The 17,874-nt window shown below is 65.9% G+C and overlaps 5 protein-coding genes across 5 annotated transcripts in view; 4 read left to right on the top strand and 1 right to left on the bottom strand.

Annotated features, from left to right (window-relative positions):
- Window positions 1-26: 26 nt before the first annotated feature.
- H696_00771 (hypothetical protein) lies at window positions 27-860 on the top strand (the record flags this gene model as incomplete). Its single annotated transcript, XM_009494655.1, has 2 exons — window positions 27-423; window positions 601-860. 2 exons carry the CDS (start codon window positions 27-29, stop codon window positions 858-860), a joined length of 657 nt encoding a protein of 218 aa, XP_009492930.1.
- A 567-nt stretch (window positions 861-1,427) lies between these two features.
- H696_00770 (hypothetical protein) lies at window positions 1,428-5,427 on the top strand. Its single transcript, XM_009494654.1, has 4 exons — window positions 1,428-1,659; window positions 1,821-4,156; window positions 4,398-4,837; window positions 4,971-5,427. Exons 1-4 carry the CDS (start codon window positions 1,606-1,608, stop codon window positions 5,060-5,062), a joined length of 2,922 nt encoding a protein of 973 aa, XP_009492929.1. The 5' UTR covers window positions 1,428-1,605; the 3' UTR covers window positions 5,063-5,427.
- Window positions 5,428-5,852: 425 nt separating this feature from the next.
- Window positions 5,853-7,532, top strand: H696_00769 (dolichol-phosphate mannosyltransferase). The gene is made up of 5 exons (XM_009494653.1): window positions 5,853-6,111; window positions 6,207-6,340; window positions 6,484-6,586; window positions 6,691-6,786; window positions 6,950-7,532. Exons 1-5 carry the CDS (start codon window positions 5,999-6,001, stop codon window positions 7,350-7,352), a joined length of 849 nt encoding a protein of 282 aa, XP_009492928.1. The 5' UTR covers window positions 5,853-5,998; the 3' UTR covers window positions 7,353-7,532.
- A 565-nt stretch (window positions 7,533-8,097) lies between these two features.
- Window positions 8,098-10,913, bottom strand: H696_00768 (hypothetical protein; the record flags this gene model as incomplete). The annotated part of the gene is made up of 4 exons (XM_009494652.1): window positions 10,835-10,913; window positions 10,423-10,473; window positions 9,744-10,280; window positions 8,098-9,507 (listed from the first exon to the last, which is right to left on the bottom strand). The coding sequence occupies exons 2-4, from the start codon at window positions 10,462-10,464 to the stop codon at window positions 8,098-8,100; spliced, it is 1,989 nt and encodes a 662-aa protein (XP_009492927.1). The 5' UTR covers window positions 10,465-10,473; window positions 10,835-10,913.
- A 5,332-nt stretch (window positions 10,914-16,245) lies between these two features.
- The window catches only part of H696_00767 (hypothetical protein), a 2,359-nt gene continuing 730 nt past the window's right edge, over window positions 16,246-17,874 (top strand). The window contains exons 1-3 of the mRNA XM_009494651.1: window positions 16,246-16,877; window positions 16,997-17,251; window positions 17,426-17,848. Of these exons, the coding sequence (XP_009492926.1) occupies window positions 16,333-16,877; window positions 16,997-17,251; window positions 17,426-17,848 (1,223 nt within the window). The 5' untranslated portion in view covers window positions 16,246-16,332. The remainder of the gene's footprint in view (window positions 16,878-16,996; window positions 17,252-17,425; window positions 17,849-17,874) is intronic.

The following is a 17,874-nucleotide window of genomic DNA, read 5'->3' as shown; positions in this document are numbered from 1 at the left end:
CCCCCCCCCCCCGATGGGGCACCGCCATGGCACAGTTCGATGTGCGTGACATCAACCGCGGCTCGGCGGTCGTGTCGGTGGAGAAGCTCAACTGGTTCAACCGCCAGCACATCCTCCGGCTGGCGGCCACGCCGGAGGGGCTCCGGCGCCTGGCCGACATCGTGCTCGACCATCTGGCCGGGGCGGCGCTCGATGGCCCGGCCGATGCGGCCGCCACCACCGCCGAGCACTGGACCCGCCCCATCCCCGAGGCCCCGGGGGCCGCCGTCGACCGGGAGTATGTCCTCCGCGTGGTGGCGGCCATCGTCACCGACCGCATCGCCCTCCTTGGAGATGTGTCCTCCACGTATCGGTACTTCTTCCGCGAGGCGTCGCCCGAGCAGGTGGCCGCCATCCGGGCGACCCTGGCCCCGGCCGTGGCCGGTACGTGCCCCGCTCCCCTCGGCCCTGACCTCGCTTCGCCGCCCGCCTCTTTTTTTTTTTTGCTGTTGTTGTTGTTTGCCTGCCACACCATGCCCGGGGGCCGGCCTTTGACACCCATTCCGCTCTTTCTTCTTCTCCTTTTTGCTCCCCCGCCCCCGGCCCGGGGGGGCTGCCCAGCCACCATCCGCCACGCCGTCCTCCCGGAGCTGGCCCGGCTGCCGGACTTCGCCGACGAGAAGGCCCTGTCCGCGTGCCTGAAGGCCCGGCTGCCGGCCGACGATCCCCGGCTGCCGGCCGGCGCCGGGCCCCTCAAGCAGAAGGACCTCCTGCAGGGCCTGCGCAGCCTGCTCACCGGGTCGCCAGCCGGCGCGCCCATCGCCACGGTCATGGCCGTCCTCGGGAAGCAGGTCGCCGAGCGGCGCCTCGCCGAGTGCTAGACCGTTGGCACCTGCCCCACCAATAGAGTCCCGCCCATGGGCGGGCGGGTGTCGATCCCGCATCCCCCCCCTGCTTTCTTTCTTTCTTTTCTCCCCCCCGGAGGCCGCCCGTGTCGACACTGGCGCCTAGTGTACGCGCGGATGGACGGACGGACGGGCGGACGGACGGGCGGCCCCCGCTGCATGTGGGGGTGGGATGGGAGCAGGGGGGGGGGGGGGGGGCGGGCAGGGGGGGGGGGGGGGGGGGCGAGCGGGTGCCCCTCGCGTAGGGCCGCTGTGTATTTTTCTGGTTGCCCCCGGACCGCGCGCACGCCCCGGAGCCCGCGCGCCATACGACCTCTGGTTACTGCCTCCCCCCTTCGCCCTTGCCCTCCCCTGCCCCTCTCCCTCCTCCTCCCTTGCGACCCCAGGCACACCAGGTTCCCCTCTTTCTCGCCTCTCTCTCTCCGCCCGCCCCGCGCCGTCCTCCCCGCCTCCTCCTCCCCCCCCCTCCCTCCACCTCGCCACCTGTCACGCACCCCGGTCATCGCGCAGAGCCCGCCCCGAGTGTCTCCTGCGTGTGTCCCCTGTGTGTGTGTGTGTGCGTGTGCGCGTGCCGACGTTCCTTCGACCCCCGGTGAACCCCACCGGCGAGAGGCCCTGCTCGCCCCACCCCCTTCCCTGCTGCCTGTTTAGGGCGATCCCTTTTCCGGCAGATCCCCCACTGGCACGCGTTTCTCCACGCCGCCGTCCCTGAAGTGTGACCATGCTTACCATGCGCACCTCGCTCTCCCGGGCCTTTGCCCACCGCAGCCCCACCGTACGACTCCCGATGTTCCTCTATCCGGCCTGCTCAGCGTGTTGTCATTTGCCTCTTACTCTTCCCCCGCTGCCTTTCCCCTCCTCTTCTCTTCCTCCGCCCCCCTCCCCCCTCCCCGGGACCCGCACCACCTTGAAACACATGCGCACGCGTGCACATAGTCTCCCCTCCTGCGGGGCTTTTCCACCGCCGTGACCGGCGGTGACAGCTCGTCCAACGAGCCCCCTGCCCCCCCGGCCTCCGACGCCGCCGAGCCCCCTCTCGACACCACCCCCCCCCAGGAGGTCGCCACCACGGATGTCCCCCCGGAGACCTACTCCACTTTCTCCGATTCCCTGAGCCAGCACCTGGACTCCCTGCAGGCTGCCAACGTCCAGGGGTCGACCGGCCAGCGTGACACGGACATCCTCCGCTACCGTGAGCCCATGGCCCGGCGTCTGCAGAAGACCGCCTCCGAGGCCGTGGCCTCCACGTACAGCGAGCTGATTGATGCGCCGCAGCTGGCCGGCCGGGAGCTCGATGATCGTCAGCTGCGCGAGCTGACGGCTCGTGCGCTGATGGCTCTGCGTGATGCTGGGCGCCTGCCGCCCGATGCCCCGGCCTGGCTCCAGGAGATGACCTACGACGGCCATGCCGGCCTGCGGGTGGCGCAATTTGTCAGCGAGAAGGATCGCCCCCTGGCCGGTGTGATTGTGCCCCCGGCCCCGGATCACAATGCCCCGGGCCCGGTGCTTGAGTTCCTGGCTGACCTGCTGAAGCAGCCTCACTGGGCTGGTGCCGCCGAGTTCGAGCTCTATGTGGCCGATGCCCCGGCCCTGACGGACCCCTTCCGCAATCGCCTGCTTGTGGTGCCCACCTTCCACACGGGGCTGGACTACCAGGTGGATGACACCGGGCGCAAGTTCCAGTACCGGACCTTCAACTACATCGCCGAGAATGGCAAGATGGTTACTCTGAAGAATATCCCGGTGTACCTGCGCGAGGAGAACCCCTCCGATCGGACCATGCAGGTGAACAACATCATCTCCATCGACCGCGACAGTGTTCCCACCACGGGTACCTTCTTCAAGCAGCCCGATTGGGAGGCCTACGCCGATAAGACCTCCAACACCGTGGACCGTCTTATTAATGCCGTGGTCCCCAACCCGGACTCCATGGTGACCTACCCGCATGAGCGGTCCCTCATCAACATGATGCAGCAGGAGCGCCCGGACATCCAGAATGAGGATATGGACGAGTCGGCCATCAAGCGCGATCCGCGCCACCGGCTGCCCACCCTCAAGAAGGACTCGCGCACTGACCGCCGTAAGGGTGGCCGTGGCGGCCGCGATGGCAACAACTCCGATGACGATTACAACATCATCGCCACGGACCTGGCCGCCTCGGCTCCCGAGGACCCGGCCTCGGCCAATCCCCACCTGCACTTCGGGCCCGGGGTCGATCTGACCGGCATCCCCGAGGAAAACCTGGAGGGGGTGGTCCTGCCGTCTGGCACTGGCCGCCTTCGGGCCGATCGGATGAGCACCCTCGGCGACCCGATGGCTCGCCTGGCCAAGGGCCAGCATCTGCACCGTGCTGGCAATGACATTGAGGCGGCCATCGAGATGGGCCGCGCGGCCATTGGCGTCGGTCCGGATGTCGACCTGGTGGAGCGCTCCGGCTCCGATGACGAGGATGACGAGGATGATGATGATGATGATGATGGCCATGATGGCCATGACTTCCATGGCCCGGGTTCCCGCCAGGGTCCCAGCAAATCGGTCCAGCCGCACGATCTCAAGGGCAACCGGTATGACCCGGTGCTGGAGATGGTCAAGCAGCACCCGGATGTCATTCTCTCGCCGCACGAGAAGCTGTCCACCATGGTGGAGCAGCTGCAGGCCGACTCTGCGGACCAGATCCGCCATGACCCGGAAAACCGCACGCTCCTGGCTTTCCTCAACAGTACCGAGGGTACGGTCAATCGGTTCCGCTCGTACGAGGTGGTCATCGGGTCCCCGGCCAGCACCACCTTCTACAGTGGCAACAGCCGCCTGCTGGAATTCGTGGCCTTCCTGGATGACTGTATCAGCTTCATGAACGACGTGCGCGACACCAAGCGCTATCTGCGCAACCGGCCGTCCATCTTCAACCGCAGCCAGCCCATCGAGACCGAGGCCGTGTCCCTGCGGGCCTACCTGTCCAGTGTGGATACCATGCGCCGGAAGAATGCCGCCCTTGCCCGGCAAATCATTCGTCGCCGCAACGACCTGGAGCCCTTCTCCTCGGAGCTGTCCACCATGCGCATGAACGACCGGTACAACCAGGCCCTGTCGTTGATCGGCGAGCTGGAGGCCTCGGGCCTGGATGGCCCCCGGAACTTCTCCCAGCACACGGTCAAGCTGTCGCTGGATGACATTGCCAATGGCGGCGCCGCGTCCAAGACCCCCCACCGGTGGGTCGATGCCAAGTTCATTGAGGCGGTCTTCGGGTTCACCATCAACGAGTTCCACTTCGGGTGCGTGAGAAAGACGTCCAGTCGGGGCCGCTGGGGGGGTGGTCGGCCAGCTGGCTTGGCCTTTTTGCCACTGGGCGGCTGGCCTCCCTCCTTCCGGCCTGCTCTTCTCTCTTGCTCTTCCTTCCGCTTTTTCCCCCTTCTGTGCCACTACCCCACCGCTCGCCGGCCATGTGTGTGACCATGTCCTAACACGCTCTCCTTGCCTGATCCGTGTTGCCTTTGCGCCGATCCCCGCCCGCAGCAACATCATTTCTCGCCTCACCCAGCTGGAGAACCTGCTGAAGGATGTCGAGGGTGTTGACAGCATTCGCAACATCCTCAACGTCTTCCGCAAGCCGGTGCCTCCGACCACCCCGCCGAAGACCAAGTCTCCGGACCTGGAGAAGGGCATCACCTCGCACGGGCGCCACAAGCGCTCTCGCGCCACGGTCCTCCTGCGCCCGGGTGAGGGTCTCATTTGGGTCAACTACCGCCCGCTCAATGAGGCCTTCGGCCACTTCGGCTTCACCACCAAGTACTTTGTGGATCCCTTCTACTTTACCAACACCCTGGGCATGTTCGACGTCATGTGCAATGTCCGTGGTGGTGGTCTCTCCTCCCAGGCCAAGGCCTGCCGCCTGGCCATCAGTAAAGCCCTGATCAACCTGGTTCCTGGCGCCCGGGATGTCCTCAAGGATCAGTGTACGTTGCTCGCCTTCCCTTCCGTCGCCCATGCCCCCTTGGGCTTGTCTGTCATTTGTACGCCGGCCCCTGCTGCTTTGACTGATCATTTCCTTTCTCCCCCTCCTCCTCCTCCTCCCGGTTCATGCTATAGTCGCCTGGTCGGTGTCCTCCTTCACTCGGAAGGAGCGGAAGAAGGCCGGTCGTGCCAAGGCCCGCAAGAGCTTCACCTGGGTCAAGCGTTAATCGCCCTGGTCGATTGCCACTTCTGCCGCTGCGGCTGCCGCCGCTGCCCTTCCCTCTCCGGCTTTCCCCGGCTTTCTCTCCTTCGCCACCGCCACCACCACCCGTGCTGCCATCTTCCTGCGGGAATAGAAGGAGCAGCCATCTGGTGGTCTGCCCTCCCTTCTCTTTTCCTTTTCCACCCTCTTCTCTTTCCACTATCACGACACCTCCCTCCCCCCTCCCCTCCTCCCCACTCCTTGTGCCTGAGGGTGCGGAGCGCATTGTCGCTCCCTCCTCTCCTTTTCCCCCCCTCAAACTATGTGTCCAACGACTTTCCCCTCCCCCCATCGTGTGGGATAAATATAGATCTGCCTTTGACACACACACACACACACACACACACATGCACACACATACAGAGGGATATATTTATCCCTAGACATGGATATGTCGACACACAGGCGTGACGTTCCTGACAAGCGGCAAGGAGGAGGACACTCTACTCGGCACCGAAGACAAGCGCACGAGGCGAGTCCCGGCACGAGAAGGGGACATGCGACGATGACCCCGCCCGGCATCATCCCTCGCGCGGACGCGTGGGCCAAACCAAAACGTGTGCCAACATGCGGAAAGCAACCGCGAAGGACACCGGGCGACGAGCGCCGGGCGGAGGCCAGGGCGATCACGCCACACCTGGGCTGATCCCCCCTCTGTCCTGTGATAGTGTCCGACTGCCAACTTAGCCGTGACAGAAATCAATAGAAAGGGACTCTGCCCGCCGAAGGCCCTCCCCCCCCCCCCACTTGGGGAAGTCTAATTGCCACACCGCCCCCCCTCACACGCGCCTCCTCCTCCTCTTTGGTCCCCCTCCCCGCCACCCCTCGCCACCCCTCGCCCATTTCCCCTCTGCTGTGAGCCCCTCAGTCCTCGTCTGTCCGCTTGCACCTACCCCGCATCATGGCCTCCCCCAGCCCTGATGACAACCTCTACACGGTCATCCTGCCGACGTACAATGAGCGGGAGAATCTGCCCATCCTTGTGTGGCTCCTTGACAAGACCTTCACCCAGCAGTGCGCACCGGTGGCCCCCCTGCCCCTCCTGCCTCTTCTTCTCTTGGAGGGCCTGTCTGTTTCCCCTTGCTGCTGTTAACATGCTCCCGCCATAGTGCCCTTAAATATGAGATTGTCATTGTCGATGACAACAGCCCCGACGGCACACAAGCCATGGCCGAGGAGCTCCAGCGTGTCTTCGGCCCGGAGAAGATCATCCTCCATCCTCGGCCCGGGAAGCTGGGTCTTGGTGCGCATGCCTCCCCTTGTCCTCTTTTGCCCTCCTGTTGGTGGGCAGGAGGCACCCATTGAGCTCGACGTCCTCGATGAGCTGCGCGCTGACAAACACACACACACACACACACACACACACACACACACACACACACACAGGCACCGCCTACCTGCATGGTCTTGAGGTGGCATCCGGCAACTTCATCTTTCTCATGGATGCGGACCTGTCGCACGACCCGAAGTTCATCCCGGAGTTCATCAAGTGCGTTTGTAGCTGGCTGTGGGCGGGTGCCTTTCGCCATCTCAAAAGCCACGCCACGTCACACCCCGATTGCTAACATGCACCTTGCCCTGGCCTTGTCCCAGGACGCAGAAGGCCCTCAAATGTGACATCGTCACCGGGACTCGCTATACCATCGGGTCTGGCATCCATGGCTGGAGCCTTTACCGCAAGCTCACGAGGTGCGTGCTCATTCTTTCTTCCCCCTCCCGCACACAGGCACGGAAGCCGACCTTTGCCATAGCTGCCCCATCTCACATATCTCCGCTTTCCCCCCCCCCCCCCTCTCTCTCCCTCTCCCTCCCTCTCTCCCCGGCCCCGTGCCATATACGCCCCGGAACGCAGCCGCGTGGCCAACTTCATTGCCGACACCCTGCTCGACCCGCAGGTGACCGATCTGACTGGCAGCTACCGCCTGTACAAGCGCAGCGTGCTGGAGCATCTGATCGACATCACCGAGTCCAAGGGGTACGGCTTCCAGATGGAGGTGGCCGTGCGCGCGTCCCGGTTCCGGGATGAGGCGCTCGTTCCCGAGGGGCGGGAGATCCAATGGTCGTCGGCCGAGCCGCGAAACACCAGCCACCGGGACCTCAGCGACGAGATCACCATCCTCAGCCCGGCGGGGGGCTACCGCATCGCCGAGGTTCCCATCACCTTTGTTGACCGGCTGTATGGCCAGAGCAAGCTCGGCCCGAATGAGATCACTGCCTATCTGAAGGGGGTGTGGCGGCTGTTCATGGCGGTCTAACCAGCCCACCAAACAAGGGGAGGTCCTCTTGTCCGTGTGTGTGACCGGTACAAGCACACATGTCCCCGGCATGTTCCCCCCTCTGTGTCCCCCCACATTGAAGAACACTCGCGTGCATGTCTGCTTACGCCACTCCGCCGAGAGAATAGACATCCCCCTTGGGACCTCCCGTTGGGAAAATCGCGGGTTTGCCTCCAACCTGGGCGAGGGGAACACCCCTACCGGAGGGGAAGGGTGCGGGGGGGGGGGGGCTCACAAGAAGGAAGGCCAGGAAGGGAGGAGGTGTCTCCACTACGGGAGCAGGCCACCCGATGTACATATGCCATACGGCTAGCCGCGAAGACCAATGGAGCCAGGAAAGTCCCCCTTCGCCAAGGGGGCTGTGCATTTTCGGTGAAGCACGCCTGTAGCTGCACACACACACACAGACCTTTTTCATGGATACACCCAAAATACACACACACACGCAGCCCATCTTTCACAGTGCACTAGTCTATTATGACACAAAATTCATATCGCGGGTCACGCATTACAAATGAAGAGGAAAGGGGAATAGGTGGTTTACAGCAGAGAGGGGAAGGGAGGGTCTGTCTCTCTCTCAGGAGGAAGGGGGAGAAGGGGGGTGTACAAGGACAGGGGTGTTTTCCGGCCGCGGGCATATAAAAGGGAGGGAGAGAGAAGAGAAGAGGGAAGGGGAGGGGGGGGGAGAGGGGGGGGGGGAGGGCTGAGGAGGGAACTGGGTTCGTCAGTCCCAGGCGGAGGGAAGGGAGTGGCCGCGGTTGGAAGTGAAGGAAGAGTAGGGAGTCGGGGCGGCGTTGTTCATCATCAGCATGTGATCGCTGCCGCGGTTGTTGCCACGCGCGCCGCCGGCGCCGGGGGTCGCCGCCGCGCCCGAGGACTGCATGTTCTCACGGAAGTCCTGGGAGGCGAAGCTCGGGCGAACGGGCGCCGGGCCACGGCGATGGGTGCGCCCAGCGTCGCGGGTCATGGCGAGCAGGAACTCCGGGACCTCCTGGCCAGCCAGCTGAAGGCGGTTAACCAGAGCCGGGGCGACCGGCGCATCGCGGGCCGAGAAGAAGGTCATGGCACGACCACGGTGACCAGCACGACCGGTACGGCCAATGCGGTGGATATACTCATCAATCTCCTTGGGCATGTCGTAGTTAACGACGAAGGTGACATTCGGGATATCCAGACCACGGGCAGCCACGGCGGTGGCAATCAGGAAGGGGGTCTTGTGGGAACGGAACATCTCCAGAGCAATCTCACGCTCGGACTGGTCACGATCACCATGGATGGAAGTGGTCTCGAAGCCGGCCTTGGACAGCAGGGTGTCCAGGAGGTTGGCCGAGCGCTTGGTCTCGACGAAGACCAGCATCAGACCACCCTCGGACTCGCGGCGCTTCTGGAAGTTGTCCATGAGATCCTGGAGGAAGGTCAGCTTGTCATTGTCCGACACGCTGACGATGGTCTGGTCGACATTGTGCGAGGCAGCGCCAATCGTGCCGACCGTCAGGAAGATGTAGTCGTGCAGGAACTCCTGGGCCAGGCGCTGAATCAGCTCGGGGAAGGTGGCCGAGAAGAGCAGAGTCCGACGGACACCCGGGGGCGGCATGTTGGAGCTCTTGACAATGGCATTGATGTCATCCTCGAAGCCCATGTCCAACATGCGATCGGCCTCATCGAGAACCAGGAACTGGATGTCGGTCAGGGAGATGAGGTCGCGCTTGATCATGTCGGTCAGACGGCCGGGCGTGGCGACGATGATGTCGGCCCCGCTGCGCAGCTTGAGCATCTGGTCCTGCATGTTGCCGCCACCACCGTAAATGACGATGGAGCTGATGTGAGACCGGTAGGTGAACTTCTCGGCCTCCTTGTGGATCTGGATGGCCAGCTCACGAGTAGGGGTCAGGATCAGGGCCGAGGGGTTGCGAGAGCGGCCGCCAGCCCGACGGGGAGCATTGGACTTCATCAGCTGCGAGATGATGGGGAAGAGGAAGCCACCGGTCTTACCGGAACCGGTCTGGGCACAGGCCATCAGATCGCGGTTGTCCAGGGTGATGGGGATGGAGTAGCGCTGCACCGGGGTGGGGACAGTGTACCCGGAAAGGATGATGTTCTCCTGCAGGAGGTCATGCAGAGGGGACTCCTTGAACTGTGCACGAGGAAGGAGAGGGGCGCAGATGGAGCAGGCCAAAGGGGGGGAGGGGAGACAGAGGGGAAGGGGGGAGAGAGAGAGAGAGAGAAGCCGGACAGCGAAGGGCACATGCGGGGAAGGGGGAGGGGGATGACAGATGAGTATGGGGCCAGGGGATGGAGAGCAGAGACACAGGGCAAGAGAGGCAAAACCGGAGTAGGGGGGATGGGGGGGGGACCGCGACAGACACGCACCGACTCGATGGGCTCGGGGGGGTTGCTACCGGAGATCTCGACCGGGATCTCCTTGTACTGCTCGAAGTTAATGCCGGACGGCTGGATATCACCGAAGAGGGCCTTCTCGCGCTCGGGGCAGCGGGGCGCCGGGGTGTAGGCGTTGCCGGCAGCAGGGGCAGCCATGCCATCCGGGCTGGTGGGATCCGGGGAAGCACGGGAAGAGGCGGAGGCACCACCGTAGCCACCATGACGGCCGGCACGCCAGCCATCAGAGTGGGGGCCACCGGCATGGGAGTTGCGCGGGCCACGAGGGCCACCGGCACCGGGGCCACCGTGGGGGTTGCCCCCGAAGCCGCCACCACGACCACCACGGCGGTCGCCGCCCTTCTGGAAGGCGCCGCTGGGAGAGCGGTGGTTACCGCCGCCCGGAGACCCGGGGGAGCTGGAGGCACCGGAGTTGCCGCCGGCGTTACGCAGATGCGGCGGGACGTAGAGTCCGCCGGTGGAGGAGGAGGTGGAGGGGGAGGGGGAGGTCCTCAACGCCTGGCCAGTCTCCTGCGTGAGGTGGAAGGCGGGGGCGGTGGCGGAAAGGGGAGGGCAGATGAGGGTCAGCGAGAGGAGGGAGATCGAGGCCCGGCAGGGAGGCAGGAAGGCAGGAAGGGGGAGATTGTGGCGGAGGGCGGCGCACGGCACGTACAGACTGGTTTAGACGCTGGGAGTTAGACGCGTCATTGCTCATGAATTAGATCTGTGTTGGGGGCGAGGGGAGGGGAGGGAGTGTCGAAGAGGGGGCGGGGGGAGATAACGCGTGTCAGTGGCAAGCAAGTGGCATGGGAGGGAAAAGAAGAAGTGCAAGAAGAGCGAGCGCCAGGGGGGGGGGAGGAGAGAGAGATTCAGACAGGTGCAGCAAAGGGGGGAAGGAGGGGAGGGGGGCACGGTGTGGTGATCGGGGTTGTCCTGGCGCGCATGCGGGCGAAGGATCGCCTTGCGTTCGGGCAAACATTCGCATGGGCGGAACACCGAGAAGCGGAGAGTGGGAAGGGCAAGAGGCGCGCGCGTGCGCGAAAGAGAGAGAGAGAGAGAGAGAGAGAGAGAGAAGAAGTGCGTACGGAGGGGGGAGTGCTTGCTGGTAGAAAACAGCAAACAAGAGGAAACTAAGGGGGGATAGAGAGAGTGTATCAAGGAAAGAGGGCGTCCTCTGGGGAGGGGAGGGCGCACGTCGGTGGCGGAAAAAGCTGGCGGGACACCAGAACCCCATCTCCTGGTGGGCGGGGGGCCAGAGGGTGAGGGAAGGACACTGAGATTCACAGGCCATGGGGGAGGCCCGGTTACGGCGGCAAGGGACATGCGGCGGCGGCGGCGGCGGCGGCGGCGGCGGCGGCGGCGGCGAGCCAGCCGCGACTCCCCTGTGCAGTCCGACCGGTCTGGCCGTTTATTGCTGGCCGAGGACGGGTCTTCCTGTCTTCGCCCCTCCCCATCCCCTGCACACACACGAAGACACACACACGCACACGGAAACAGACACCTGCTGGGGGATCGGCTCCGAGGACGGGGACACTTGGGCGCCCTGTCCCCGACCGTCGTGAGGCCAGATCGGATTCAGCGCGTCGCACCCGTCTCTTCCGTGCAACCGTTTGATCCCCTGCCCCCCTGCCGGGGGGGGGGGGGGACGGGGGCGGGACGAGCGCGTGGGGAGGGAGCGAAGGGCATGCGAGCAACCCTAATCACTGGCCAGTCTAGAGGGGCCCGATACTGCGGCGTGTGCACTGCCGGGTCTGCAGGACAGGCGGCCCGCACACACGAACGGCGAGCGCCCGTGCGTGTGCCTGCGTGCGGTGTGCGCCCCCCTCCTCCCTCCCCACAAGCCCCCCACGGGGACCGAGCCCGGTCCGACGCCAAAGTGAGGGACACGCGCCGGGTCCCCCCGGGGGCGGAGGCGCAGCGTGGCCGTCTGGACGCGCGGTCCCCGCCATGAAAGAGCAGAACCGCCTCCCGGTCCGGGGTGGCGGCCCCCTGGCTGGCGAACGGGGGCGGGGGGGGGGGGGGGGGGGAAGCGTGCTGATCCGCTCTCCGAGGATCCGGCCGGTGGCTCGCCCAGCCCCGAATGCGGGGCCCACTTGAGCAAGGGTCAGCGCAGTGACCGGCGCGCGTGGCAAGTGAAGCGAGCCGGCAGCCTAGGACGGGCCAGAGCGGGGATCGCCACCCCCTCGGCGCCGTCTGGCGTGCCGTTACGCGAAAAGTCCACGCGCAGGCGGCTACGCCGCTGCGCCTCGACCTGCCCCACCTGTGCATCCCCCCCTCGGTCGGAGGCACCAGCTCTCGGGGCCCTCTCCCTTCGCCCTCGGCCCGGCACGAGGAGGAGGCGCCCTGCCGGCGAGTGGAAGGAGGGTTAATTTTCGGCATCATTCCACCGGCTCTCCTTCGGCTGAGGGCCGTGCATTACCGAAAATGATACCCCCCCACCGAGCAACCACCCGCATCCTGGACACTCCCTGCTGCCGTCCGCAGCGAGGGGAGGCCTTTACGCAGGCAGGCTGCCTCGGTTGCTCGGCCGGCCCCCTGCCTCCCCCGCGTGTGGGCTCCGTCCGGCGGCCGGGAGGGCCTAAGTCACCACTGACCGAGGACTTTGGACGCTGGCGGCCGGGGCGTACTCGAGACGCACCCGGGCCCGGCACACGCGTGCACTACACGCTCACGTTCGCTGGTTGACACACTCGGCTCGGAGTCCGCTCCCAATTGAAAGCGTTGGGTGGACGCCCGCCCGCCCGGGGGGAGTTCGCACAAGCGACACACCACTGTCGGCCCCGGCCACAGGGAAAGGGGGAGTACCCAGGCTTGCCCCCGCCCGCATAGACATACAGAAAGGGAAGCGCAGTACCACAGAGGGGCCCGAGGGAGGGAGGACAGCCGCGCGACAGACGTCCATCAGACCAGGGTGTCGGGGTACCCCTCAAAAACCGTGGCTGCCACCAAAGTGGGGCTAAAGCAGGGGGGGGGGGGGGGGCGGGCCGGGCCGAGTAGGATCCAAGCGCAGCCGGACCACGTCCAGGCCCGGGAGAGCGCAAACATCACCCCTGAGAGCGCACACTTCCAAGGGCATGCCGCGAGGATTACCCACGACTGGGAGCTGGCGCAGCCGGGAACCCTAGTCTAAATGGCCGCCCATAACCTACATTGGCTTCTCCCACCCGGCCCGGGCACCAGGGTATAAGAAGGGCCCAGGGAATGGGCGAGGATACCAGCCCCGACAATGTTCCCCCGCCGGCCGACACAGGCCCCGACCAGCAGAGGCGGGGGTCACCAGCTGTCCCTCCCCCCGCTGAACATACCACTCAAATGCGAATCTTCCAGTTGGCCGCCAACAACCAGCTGCGGGCGATCCCCCCCCCCAGACCCCGTTCGCGCGCCCGGGGGCACCTTGTGGAGGCATCGCCCCTCTAAACCGGGGGGACAAAGTAGCCTGGTCTGAGTTGGAATTTCGCACGTATGGGCCTTCCGGGGACTGGCCGGCCCTTGGTCTCTTGCCCAGGAGGCTTCTCGTAAGTCCGGCACCCGCGCCCTCCCCCTGGGTGAGGGGGGACGGGGGAGGGGGCGGGGGGGGGGGGAACGGGGGAAGGACAGACATCCACCACAAGGCTGGCGGGTGCCCACAGAGCCCGGGAGGGGGCAGCGGGAAGCGCGCCAACCGGGTGACAGAGTACACTGTGGCCGAGGCGAGTCCAAGACCCCCCCGGGGGTGGCGGGGCCAGTGGGACAAAACACCGGCAGCCCGCCAGCGGGGGCTTACACCCGGGGCGCCGCCACGGGCAGGCGCAGCCGGGGGTGGCCCTGCGGCGTGCAGTTCTTCTGAGAGAGGGAGAGAATCCTGATACCCAAAAAGATGGGCATCCGCTTTATGTCTGCCTACAGTCCAGAGAGAGAGAGAGAGAGAGAGAGAGAGAGAGAGCCCCAGCGCGCTTGGGGAGTGATGTCATTTCTGGCCCAGCCGCCAGGATCCCGCGACAAGGAGACGCGCGCCGAGTAATGAGAACACTCGGGCCAGGGGACATCCGGGGCAGTAAATGCGCTCGCGAAAGATAACCCCACCTTGGCCGAGTGCGCCCCGTTTGTCAGGGCACTGGGCCATTTAGCGGGCGTCAAATTTGTCACACACCGACACACTCAAAAGTACCAAATAAATATCCGTATTTATTTGGACATTTGAGGGCATGGTGAAGGTTTAGTTCATGAGCGAGGCACAATTAAGGTGTTGCGGAATGACGTTTCCGCCAACACCGCACGGGATCAAGATGTTGGACGCACGTGCAATCGGCAGGCGCAGATGGGCCAAATAGAGCCGGCGGGCATGGCGCCTCGTTCGTGCTGACCCGTGCGCGCGCGCGCGGGCGTGCACACAGGTGCAGACCACGGACCGGCTTGGCAACTGGCCTGACCCTGCTCCTCCCCACCCCCGGCCCCCTCTTCCTCTCTCTCTCTGTCCCTTGGTGGTCGGTGTTTGTTGGTCTCCAGCCTCTGGACGATGTGCCCTTCTTATTGGGAGGGGCGCGGGCGGCCGACAGGACGAGGAGACCACGGTGGGGCGGGAGCAATAGGGAAACGGCCTGGCTGCTGGAGCCCTCGAGCGGGGACATCGTCGTCCCCCCCCCCCCCCCCCCCGACGGGCGAGGTATGCGTTGTCCAGGCAGCACGTCAGCCGATCGCCTGCATGCAGGTTTGCCCGATCCCTGGGGCGGTGGCGTGCACATCTGCGCGTCCGGTGCCCGGGACACTCAAGGTATGGGGAGCTGGGGACGACTTGGCCCCCCCCCCCCCCTCCCCCAGGCCACCTTGCGCGTGCATATGGGCGTGTCGGTGAACGGGTCCGCCCTCTGCCCCCCCCCACCTTGCCGACCTTTCTGCTGAGGCATGTGTGACCCCCGATCGGCGTGCCTAGGTGCCCCGATGTGTCGTCGCCCTACGATCGCGCATCTGGGCACCTCTGTTCGCGGCCGCCAGCTCGCCTCCTGGGAGAGACGGACAGGTCTCCCCCCCCCCGTCGGGAGGACGATGCAGGGGTCTGGGGTCCTGAGGCTGCAGCGGAAGGGGGGGCTTTCACGGGACACGGCCGGATGCCCGCCGCCAAGGGCAGCACACCGCGCGCCACTTGCATGCTTGCTAATATGCAATACACACACACACACGCGCGCGTGCGAAGCCCACGCGTCTGGGGCAGGGCGAAGGGGGGGGAACACAGCTTCCTGCCCGACCCCGGTTGTTTTCCACAGCAGGTCAGGCCGCCCGGCACGCCGCTTGAATAGCGGCACCGGGTTTCTCGCCAATCCAAGAGACCGCCCCCCCCCCCCCTCCCCCCCCCCACCCCCTTCCCCCCCCCCCCCCCCCCCGTCTGGGGCAGGGCGAAGGGGGGGGAACACAGCTTCCTGCCCGACCCCGGTTGTTTTCCACAGCAGGTCAGGCCGCCCGGCACGCCGCTTGAATAGCGGCACCGGGTTTCTCGCCAATCCAAGAGACCGCCCCCCCCCCCCCCCCCCCTGCCACTCTGGTCCCGAGGGCCAGGACCCGAGAGAAGGGAGCAACCGATATCCCACCTGGGAGGGGGGAGCACAGCCCCCGAGGTGGGTAGTTTGATTTCTCGAGTCCCTGCATCCCACACAATAGGCTCTGCTCGCGCGCTAGGGGCCGCCGCGCTGGCCGTCTTTGGGCAGACTTACCGCGCAGGCAATGGGCGCTCCCTGCCTCTCCTTGCGGATTTTGGGGCGGCCCAAGGAGCATTGGTTGGTCCGAGAGGTGCAAGCCTTCTTTGCTCCCGGGCCTCGGGGGAGAGACGCGCCCCGACGCCCATGACCCGGCAACTTGGAGTCCGGGGGCCGAGGGGGGGGGCAATTTTCACGCTGTCACCCAATCTGCCCGTGGTGGCCGGGGCCCAGGGGCACGACGGGATTGCCGCTTTCCGGCTGGTGGTGCCTCTCTTCTGTCCCCCCTCCCCCCTCCCCCGCCCGCTGGCGAAGGTGCGTTTGAGGGTGCTGGTCGGTAATAATGGAGTGAGCGCCTTGCAGCCGGGCATGCTTGCCTGTGCTTGGCCACCTGGCTCGCCCTGCGGGCCTTGGGGCAATGTTCCATTGGGATCTTCCCCCCAGCTGGTTGGCCCACGGAGGCCGAGGGGGCGACGGGCCAGGAGGCCCACGCACCCTGCGGAGTGGTACCAGCGCGCTTGGGGGGGAGGGGGAGGCCCCTGTGGGTAGAGCACTGCCAGGCCCTCTGCCATTTTACGAGATCCGGCCCCGCAGCCGCTTCTGATCTTCCGGGCCCTCATGTCGGGGGCGAAGGTGTGTCCCCTCGCGGTGGATCCCACCTCGGGTGGCTTTTCCCTCCCGGCTTCCACGTCCGCTGGCCAGCCCCATCCGCGGCCCCATGTCTCGGCAGTCCGGACGGGACCCGTGTGTGTGTGTGTGAGATGGGGGGGGGGGGGGTTCTTATGGATGCCTCCCCCCGTCCCCCGGTGGATACCGAACGCAGGCCACAGGTTCCACACACACACCCCTTCTGCCCAAATCTCCCCTTCTCATCCCCCCCGCCTCACCCCTCACCCCCTCCCTCCCCACCACAGGAAATGACCACCAATAACCCGTCCGCCAAGCCCTCCTCCTCTCCCCCGCCGGAGCAGGCAGTGGCGCCTCCCGACAGCACTCTCTCCCGACTGGCCAGCCCGGCTGACGCCAATCCCGCTGGTAATGTCCATGGCGGGCGCCTGCTCTCGTGGGCGGTCGAGTGCGCCTGGACCGCCGCTTGCGCGCACTGGCTGGCGGCCAATCCCCCGGCCGGCGACCCGGCCGGTGCCATCCCCCCCCGGCGCCCGCGCCTGGCCATCGCTCGCTACGAGCAGATGCACTTCCAGCTGCCGTCCCAGATCGGCGGCAAGATCACCCTCAGTGGCAAGGTCATCTTCACAGCCGAGGGGTCTCCCTGCCCATCGCATGCTCACTTCCCGGCCGGGGGCCGCCATCGGCTGATGCTTGTTCTGGTGACCACCCGCTGTGTGTCCTACACCAACTATGTGCCCTCTGGCTCGTCGAATCCCGATGGCCCGGTCACCAACACCGCACTCATCTGGGTCATGGACATGGACCCCGAGTCGCCGGGCGTGCCGCCAATGCTGTGCGTGCCCCCTGCTCCGCCCCGTCTCTGCATCTCTCGTCTCGGCGCGCACTTCGCCAGGCCCCAACCTCTCTGACACCGGCTCCTCCCGGCATCCCCCTCCCCCTCCAACTGATTAGCACCCACCCGCCCGGCTATGAGACCATCTTCCTCATCGGCTCGGTCCTGTTTACTCGCTGGCGCGATGAGGTGGCCGGCCAGTGGCCCTTCCCCGAGTCCGACTCTGCTGTGGATGCCCAGGAATTCGTGTCCTCGAGGCCAGGGCTCGTGTCGCTCCCGGGCCCGGGCCCGATCGAGCGCTACGTCCACGCCTCGGATCAGAAGTATGGCCGGAAGCAGGAGGCTCTCGAGGCGCAAGCCCTCCTGGCCCAGGGGTACGTCATTGGCGCCAGTGATCTCTGCCCAATTGTCTTACAATTGGTCCTTGTCCGCGGTCCCTGGTTTTCTTCCCCTACCCATGCCCCCCCCCCCCCCCCCTCTGCACACCCCTCTGACCCTCTCCGCGACCCATTGTCTTCTCACGTACTTGTGTCGGCGCTGCCATGCAGCCCCCCAACCACGATGTCTGAGGCCGAATTGAGTGAGGCCTTCCCCGGACTGACGTCTCTCAAGCCAGCGGACCGTGTGGCGGCTGGCCTGCTCCCCTCGCGTACTCGTTCCGAGACGGCATCCTCCCTGTCGGTGCTCACGGTTCCTTCAGACGCGGCCCCCTGGGAGTGGCCGAATCGCTTTGACTCGGCCCTCCTTGAGGTCCCGGCCCAAGGGGCGGCCTCCGGTGCGGATGCCCTCCCGCCGGCCGTACACGCTGGGCCTATCCTGTACCTGATGGACACGACAGCCGGCATCGCGGCTTGGCGCCATTGCCAGGCCCACATTGTCACCATCAGTGCCCAGGCCATTGACTTCCGCCGGACCGTGCGCGTCGGTGAGGTCCTCACCTCCTCGGCCAAGATCGTCTTTGCTGGGCGCCGGTACGCCCCCCCCCCCCCCCCCCCCC

This window comes from Fonticula alba, assembly GCF_000388065.1.
Source record: "Fonticula alba strain ATCC 38817 unplaced genomic scaffold supercont2.1, whole genome shotgun sequence".
NCBI classification, from domain to species: domain Eukaryota; order Rotosphaerida; family Fonticulaceae; genus Fonticula; species Fonticula alba.
Note: the sequence above shows the minus strand (reverse complement) of the source record. Positions and strands in the feature narration are given on the sequence as shown.